At 43.4% G+C, this 8,467-nt stretch overlaps 2 protein-coding genes across 3 annotated transcripts in view; one reads left to right on the forward strand and one right to left on the reverse strand.

Annotated features, from left to right (window-relative positions):
* Positions 1 to 2,270, reverse strand: part of CCDC38 (coiled-coil domain containing 38) — a 24,265-nt gene extending 21,995 nt beyond the window's left edge. Inside the window, exon 1 of the mRNA XM_035126871.2 lies at positions 2,210 to 2,270. The gene's annotated coding sequence lies outside the window, so the exon portion shown is untranslated. The remainder of the gene's footprint in view (positions 1 to 2,209) is intronic.
* Positions 1 to 8,369, forward strand: part of AMDHD1 (amidohydrolase domain containing 1) — a 12,230-nt gene extending 3,861 nt beyond the window's left edge. For both annotated transcript variants that reach the window (XM_035126874.2, XM_035126875.2), the window contains 5 exons: positions 1,610 to 1,835; positions 3,321 to 3,445; positions 4,194 to 4,287; positions 6,444 to 6,604; positions 8,008 to 8,369. In XM_035126874.2, coding sequence (XP_034982765.2) covers positions 1,610 to 1,835; positions 3,321 to 3,445; positions 4,194 to 4,287; positions 6,444 to 6,604; positions 8,008 to 8,113 — 712 coding nt within the window. In that variant the 3' untranslated portion in view covers positions 8,114 to 8,369. The remainder of the gene's footprint in view (positions 1 to 1,609; positions 1,836 to 3,320; positions 3,446 to 4,193; positions 4,288 to 6,443; positions 6,605 to 8,007) is intronic.
* Positions 8,370 to 8,467: the final 98 nt, after the last annotated feature.

The raw sequence follows: 8,467 nt of genomic DNA on the forward strand, positions 1-8,467 counted from the left end.
GCTCTTCTGCGAAACAGAACATACCTAATTCTTGCAGTGTTTCTGTTTGCCATCTACTATTAGAGTGATGTGTGGAAGTGCCCCAAGAGAGTATTCAAGCACAATGAAGACTGAGGGAGAGTGGAAAGCCTGAGGTGTGCCTGACATTTCCTGTAAAGCATCCGAGGGAGAAGAATTATTATTATTTAATTCAGATGTGACGGAGGAGAACACAGCGAGAGGAAGTTTAAGGCACCACTTGCGTTTGGAATGTTACCCTAACCTCTTTCAAAATCAGCCAGAACATAAAAAGGGAATCCTGAATCATTTGACTTAAAAGAGAAATATATTGGTTAAGAGGGAAATAAATCCTTGCCCCAGTCCAGCTATTTCTCACAGTTGTGGAAGTGGCAGAGCTCTCATACACTCACAAGAGAAGGAAGCAGATATACAAGTGCATTGGCTCTTGTCATGATCCTGGAGCCCAGCAGTGACCAGACACAGAGCCTGTAGTATCCCCAAACTTGGCCCTCCAGATTTTTTGGGACTACAATTCCCATCATCCCTAGTTAACAGGACCAGTGGTCAGGGATGATGGGAATTGTAGTCCCAAAACATCTGGAGGGCCGAGTTTGGGGAGACCTGCAGTAGTGCTTTCTGCTGAGGGGCCAGACCAGGTTCAGGGCTCTCAGCCTGCTGCTGGAGATTGTGAGATCTCGGAAGTAGAATCTGGCAGGCAGGAACCTGTGGAACAACCTTCCATGGCATCAGGGCCTGTGAAGTCAAAGCCTGGACCCTTAGGGGCAGCTTCTGCTGAATGTGAGGAACCAAATGCCTCCCAGGGTGGCTCACAAGCCCAGCCATGTAGGGAGTCCACCAGAAAGTAGCCCCAAATTTCAGGCCAGAGGGATGGCCCTTTAAACAACTAAGTTATCCAAAAAGGGCCAGAGTCTGCTCCACCTCCAGACTGGTGTTTTATGTGGTTGTATCCTGCATCATTTTCTTAGCATAATAATAGTGCATTAAATGGCCTCGGTCCAGTATACCTGAAGGAGCGTCTCCACCCCCATTGTTCTACCCGGACACTGAGGTCCAGTGCAGAGGGCCTTTTGGCGGTTCCCTTACTACGAGAAGCCAAGTTACAGGGAACCAGGCAGAGAGCCTTCTCGGTAGTGGCACCCACCCTGTGGAACGCCCTCCCACCAGAGGTCAAAGAGAACAACAATTACCAGACTTTTAGAAGGCATCTTAAGGCAGCCCTGTTTAGGGAAGCTTTTAATGTTTGATGGCTTTCTGTATTTTAATGTTTTGTTGGAAGCTGCCCAGAGTGGCTGGGGGAACCCAGCCAGATGGGTAGGGTATAAATAAATTATTATTATTATTATTATTATTATTATTATTATTAGTCGTCGTGGGTTTATTCTGCTTTAGTTTGTGCTTCAATGGTTTCCCATGTTATTGCTATCCAGAGGGACAAAAATAAATGAGAACATTTGTGATATAAATTTTTAAAGGATTTTTATATGGGATATGCACTGATTAGAAGTGAAACAGTGAGACCACCGCAAAACTTTTGCAGGCCACATGAAAACTTAATCTTCTGGTTTTTGTTGCATTGTCTGTTGAATAGGGGAAAAAGTGCCATTGAAGCCACAGATGACATTGTTAGCATCCACCTTCCTAAACTGAAGCAACTGGAGCTTAATGGTGAGATTCATATTGACAATATAGATGTTTTCTGTGAGAAGGGAGTCTTTGATCTGCCTTCAACCCGAAGAATTCTTCAGGCTGGGAAAGATTTAGGGTTACAGATCAACTTCCATGGGGATGAACTGCATCCAATGAAAAGCGCTGAGGTACTTATAGCGATATATTACGTAATTTTATTTGTATGTCACCTTTCCACAGCTCAAACCATGCCCTAGGCAGCTTACAACATGAAAAATACATACCACAACATAACCAAAATAATATTAAACAACAAATAAAACATTAAAAACACACACAACCAAACTTAATAATTGCCACACAAATCACAACAAATTTTAAAATAAAGATACAAAAAAACCTCACCCAACAGCAGCAACCCCCCCCCCAAACCAACGACAGCCCACCCCAAGAATCTGTCCGGCAGCCTCAGCTTTTGTAGCTGGAGTCAGTCAGGGCCCTGCCCACCCAGGCCACGTAGAAAAAGACCTACAAGGCAGGGAACAGGTCTTCTAGCACTTACAGCCAAGGTGGTCGTCTTCACTGAAGGAAAAATCTTCCACGAATTCTGATTTTGGCTTAGTGTATTGGAAGCACCACGGCACAGTTCTTTATTTCTACAGTAAGTTAAAAGAAAACGCGAGGTTGATGGAGTTGGCGAGATGGACTTTCTGACCTTTGCTTTTTACATCCATTCAAACATTGACTTTGCTTATCTTTTCCGTGTGTTGTAAAATAAAAAGAGGAGCATCTGACGACCTCTTTCATTAGTGATAACATTGCTAGATACACATACACATTTTAATAGTTAATGTTTGTGTCTTTAATATCTTTCATAGGGTCACCATGCTAATATTTCTATATTATTATTATTATTATTATTATTATTATTATTATTATTATATTCATACCTGCAGAGGCAGAGCAAGGTGGGTACAGCCTACCCCGGGTGTCATCCCTGAAGGGGGGTGACATCACCGCACCCCCTGGGACGCCCCCCCCGCTCCCCCACAGCTAGCCCCGCCCCTCGGGTGCACGATGCTCCGGGTGGCGGGGCAGCTAGCTTCGCCACTGCGTACCTGGCCCACCTTACTAGGTCGCTTTAGCCACTCTGTCAAGACAGGATGAACAAACCCGATGCCTGGCCTGCCATGCTGGAGGGGATTTGGAAGTGTCCCTCTTCCCAGTCCTGCCTGCTCCCACTGGGAAGGGGGGCTGTAGCATTTATAAAATGCCTCAGTGCTCCTGCCCAGGCAGGCAGAAGCTGCTGCTGCCAGGAACCAGTGGTAACCCCTGAAATGGGGTGTTTCAGGGCTCTGAAGGGGCTGTGCTGAGCCAGCACAGGATCTGCTGGATCCTGAGCCAGGCCTGCTGCTGTCCCATGGTAGTACTGGGCATGATCCAAGCTTCTTTGCTTTACGGGTTGGTGCAGCACTGGTTACACTGCTGCCTTAAGCCCCACTTCAATCTAGATTGAAAGCTGCAAGTTGAAAATGAGCATAAATGATTCTGGGTTGAGGGAGAACTGCATTTTTGTGCTATATAAACAGGTTATTGTGTATGCAGCCTTACAGATAAGGGAGGTTGTTATGTGACTAACGTTTAATTCAAACCTTGCCTTGGCATCTGTTTAGCTTGGAGCTGAACTAGGAGCTCAGGCTGTCAGCCATCTAGAAGAAATCAGTGATGAAGGTATTGCTGCAATGGCCCAGGCGAAGTGTGCAGCAGTCCTGTTACCAACCACTGCCTATATACTGAGGTAATCATAATTCTAATATGTATTGCTAGGCTGTATTTTACTGTCCTTTGCTATGCCTTTGGGGAAATCCGTATTATCTTTTGAAAGAATGCATCTAGTGAATGTTGTGTATTGAGTCAAAGGATTTTATATCTGCATTACTATTGTCTGTATGTGCTTTAGGGTAAAGTAACTGCCTTTTGGTTCAGCTACTATTGGTTCATTTAAGCTGCTTTATTTGGATCCTCTATCTTATTGGTTCCCTCCAAAAGGCAGCACTGTGATTGCCTGATATTGTTCCCTCCAAAATGTATCCCTTTCTAGCTAGTCCCCTGTCCCTATAAATGTAGCTTTCCTGTCCTCAGAGTCAGTCTTGTCTTGTTGCCTTAAATAAAGAGCTGTTATCATGAAGATGTTGTCACTGAATGACTACTATTAAGAAACCCACGACACAACAGTGAACAACTGCTGTTAAGCCTGCAAAAAGTTGCTGGTCTTTTAGTAGAGATGCTCTGCAGTTCAATCTCTCTCCCTCCTGATGGAATAGCTGCTGACAGGTGACAATTTAGGGAGGAGCCTAATGGAGCTGGTCTCTTAACAGAGCCAATGGAGAGACCCACAGTCTCCTCTCTCTCTTTTCGTATCTCACTCTCCTGGATTCTGCTAGAATCATATACAGTAAAATTGCTGAAGTGTTTTGCTGCATTTTACATTGCAATTCAAATGGTAGTAACCATTGTTTTTTGTTTTTGTTTTTTTTGCTTTGCAGATTAAAGCAGCCTCAAGCTAGAAAAATGTTAAAAGAAGGAGTGATTGTCGCTCTTGGCAGTGATTTTAACCCAAATGCTTATTGCTGTTCCATGGTAAGATGTTTCTTTAGCGCAGTAATGGTCAGGTGTTAATTTTCTTTTGTCAGTTTGAGTGTCAGGCTTGGAGTATTGCCTTGATTCCTTGGGAATCCTATTTAATTTTCTGTACTAGCAGGACAGTTGAGTAGACTACGTGAATTTAAATAGACACACTATTGAATTCACACATGAAATCTGGCCGTTGAAAAGCAGCTTCTGCTTGGAGCAGATGGTTATCAAGCAGGATATTGGCTTTCAGCACAGATAAGCACTGTCTTTCTTGCAGACATGAGCAAGGCATGAGCTAGGGACACCAGAAACAAGCATACTCATTCCACATAGACATCACCTTTCCATTCATTTGTCAACTTGTAGAGGGCAACTTTTAATGAGGGTGAAAGAGGAGAGCGCAAAATATGGTCTGAAGCTCAACATCAAAAAAACCCAAGATCATGGCCACTGGTCCCATCACCTCCTGGCAAATAGAAGGGGAAGAAATGGAGGCAGTGAGAGATTTTACTTTCTTGGGTTCCATGATCACTGCAGATGGTGACAGCAGTCACGAAATTAAAAGACGCCTGCTTCTTGGGAGAAAAGCAATGACAAATCTAGACAGCATCTTAAAAAGCAGAGACATCACCTTGTCAACAAAGGTCCGTATAGTTAAAGCTATGGTTTTCCCACTAGTGATGTATGGAAGTGAGAGCTGGACCATAAAGAAGGCTGATCGCCGAAGAATTGATGCTTTTGAATTACGGTGCTGGAGGAGACTCTTGAGAGTCCAATGGACTGCAAAAGGATCAAACCTATCCATTCTGAAGGAAATCAGCCCCGAGTGCTCACTGGAAGGACAGATCGTGAAGCTGAGGCTCCAATACTTTGGCCACCTCATGAGAAGAGAAGACTCCCTGGAAAAGACCCTGATGTTGGGAAAGATGGAGGGCACTAGGAGAAGGGGACGACAGAGGGCAAGATGGTTGGACAGTGTTCTCGAAGCTACGAACATAGAATCATAGAATCGTAGAGTTGGAAGAAACCACAAGGGCTATCCAGTCCAACCCCCTGCCAAGCAGGAAACACCATCAAAGCATTCTTGACATATGCCTGTCAAGCCTCTGCTTAAAGACCTCCAAAGAAGGAGACTCCACCACACTCCTTGGCAGCAAATTCCACTGCCAAACAGCTCTTACTGTCAGGAAGTTCTTCCTAATGTTTAGGTGGAATCCTCTTTCTTGGAGTTTGAATCCATTGATCCGTGTCCACTTCTCTGGAGCAGCAGAAAACAACCTTTCTCCCTCCTCTATATGACATCCTTTTATATATTTGAACATGGCTATCATATCACCCCTTAACCTTCTCTTCTCCAGGCTAAACATACCCAGCTCCCTAAGCCGTTCCTCATAAGGCATCGTTTCCAGGCCTTTGACCATTTTGGTTGCCCTCTTCTGGACACGTTCCAGCTTGTCAGTATCCTTCTTGACAAGAACTGGACACAGTACTCCAGGTGAGGTCTGACCAGAGCAGAATACAGTGGTACTATTACTTCCCTTGATCTAGATGCTATACTCCTATTGATGCAGCCCAGAATTGCATTGGCTTTTTTAGCTGCTGCATCACACTGCTGACTCATGTCAAGTTTGTGGTCTACCAAGACTCCTAGATCCTTTTCACATGTACTTCAGACCACCTCTTTCCATGTCCACATGGGTTTGTGGAGGCAAGCCCTGCTCCTGTGTGCAACCGCGGGAGCATCCTTGCACCCTGCTGTCGACATGAGTTTGACCAAACTGCGGGAGGCAGTGGAAGACAGGAGTGCCTGGTGTGCTCTGGTCCATGGGGTCACAAAGAGTCGGACACGACTAAACGACTAAACAACAACAACAGAGGGCAACTGTCTGCAACAGAGGCCTTCTGCACTTGTGGAGTCCCCCCATTAGGGAATCAGGATTCTCAAAAGTCCATGGAATTTGCTCTCCAGATCATAGAAGGCAACAGGGAGCTAGTGAGTTTGTCTCCACAGCCCCACCTGCAGTTAGAAGAGCATTACTGTTAAATTCATTTTACCTGTCACAGTGATCTCAAGCTTTCAGGTGGCATGGCAATGGCTGACAGACTGTTGGTTTATGTGCACCTATGTGTAACTTCAGGCTTAACTACTTCTCTCCTATTAGCTCATGGTTATGCACCTGGCCTGTGTAAACATGAAGATGTCCATGAAAGAGGCTTTAGCTGCTGCCACCATCAATGCAGCTTATGCTCTTGGGAAATCGCACATGCATGGCTCCATAGAAACTGGCAAGCAAGGAGACCTCATTATCATCAACTCACCAAGGTGAGGATACAAATAGCTCTCAGAGGCCCAACTAATGCTCTGCATAAGTTGGAATGAAAATCTAACATTCAGAATAAATTAAATGCATCATGCAGTTTGGACTGCAATGTTTGGGACATTATGATGAGTGATGATTACTCAATCCAAGTGCAATATTCGAGTCTTCTCCCAATACAGAACATAAAGGAATAAAATAAGAGAGTCATGCTTTTATATGCTTTTAAACCCACAGTTCAGCAATCACTATTCACTTTTTTTTTTACATCCCTGTAAGTTGAAAGTTCTTCCTTAAAAATAAAACATTGAATTGTTCAAGAAACAATTTTCTGGCACCATGCCAGAACCCAAATTTCATACCATGTATTGTTGTGAACTAAACATGCCATCAGATTTTGTTATTTATTTAAACTGATCTATATTTTCAAGTATATTTTAATGTTGATGCGCTTGTCAATTTTAATTTTTTTGTGTTTATTCTGCTTTTCTTTGATACCATGAGCCACCTTGAGTGGGCTGTGGCCCAAAAGGAGGCATATAAATAAATGACTACAAACATTCACAATGCCTTTACAAAGCAGGCATAAAATATTATGAACTGGTAGCAATTAATTGACTCCTGCTTTCTATTAATGGGCCAACACGTTATGTTAAAACTATGTGCTTTAAAACAGTCCTCCTGCCCCACACCTGATGTCAAAGGTGATGTTACGTGTGGGGCAGTTACAAAAGAACCACCAGGAACTTAATGTGAGCTCTCAATTATTCCTTTTGCAAGCTTGGCTCCTTACTAGTGCTGATGATCACTGCCATGTAACCCCCTTGTGGAGAATTCTGTAGTGCAGCTGAGGGACTTACTATCTCAATTTAGAAGAAACTGTTTTGATTCAAACTGCTTCCTCCAAATAGAGCATTTTTTCCCACTGTAAAATTGCTTTGTTTGGAGGAAGTAGTCTGAATCCAAACCGACTTCAAAGGGGCTCCCTGTAACTGCCAATCCGCACTTTGAACTTCTTCATGTGTCAATCACCTGATGTCATTATGCTGCCTGATGATTGTCTAGTGAGCAGTCCCGCCCGCCTGTCAAAGTTTGCCCATGAGGAGTGAGGAATCCATCCCACTAGCTAGATCCAGTTCCCTACCCCTGCTATAAAAGATACTACTGCATGTCTTAAGTTATCAAGTTTAATTGGTAACAGCATATATAGCTCTGCTATATGAAACAACAAAAATCCCTGTTGCTTGCGCACCTAGGGCAAAATGGGTGCTTGTTTGACAATATTCTGCCTGAATTGTTTGTTTATTTTGAACATGCAGCTTATCTCTCAGGCTTTCTATTTTAGTCCTATGCACATGAGATATTGTTTTTTTCTAAAATATGATTATATCCTTTTAAAAATTTTTAGGTGGGAACACTTGATTTACCAGTTCGGCGGCCATCAAGAACTGATTGAATACGTAATTGTTAAAGGAAAAGTTGTTTATAAAAACGACAATGTTCTGGGCTACTGAGGAATTCCAGAAAGAAGAAATACAGCAGTTGCCAGACTCTCTGAAGCAATCACAGGATGATAATCAGCAGGGTCTCCCATCTGTAAGATCATACTTCCTTACCAGACAAAGCTCAAGAATTTCACTGGTTTTTATTTTAGTTTTTCCTTTGTATTTGCACGAGGAACACTAGGCCATGTTCTTCTGCCTGGTAGTTTCATGGCCAGCCAGACAATAAACCTACTCGTATGCAAACAATTAACTTGGTTGTTTTTTTTACATTAATGAAGGTCCTCTTGTATAAAGAAACCAAAGCTCTGCATTGCAGTGTGCCTACAAACACCTCATAATTTTTCACAACCACAGTTAAACACA

Source organism: Zootoca vivipara, chromosome 10, assembly GCF_963506605.1.
Source record: "Zootoca vivipara chromosome 10, rZooViv1.1, whole genome shotgun sequence".
Classification (NCBI taxonomy): Eukaryota; Metazoa; Chordata; class Lepidosauria; order Squamata; family Lacertidae; genus Zootoca; species Zootoca vivipara.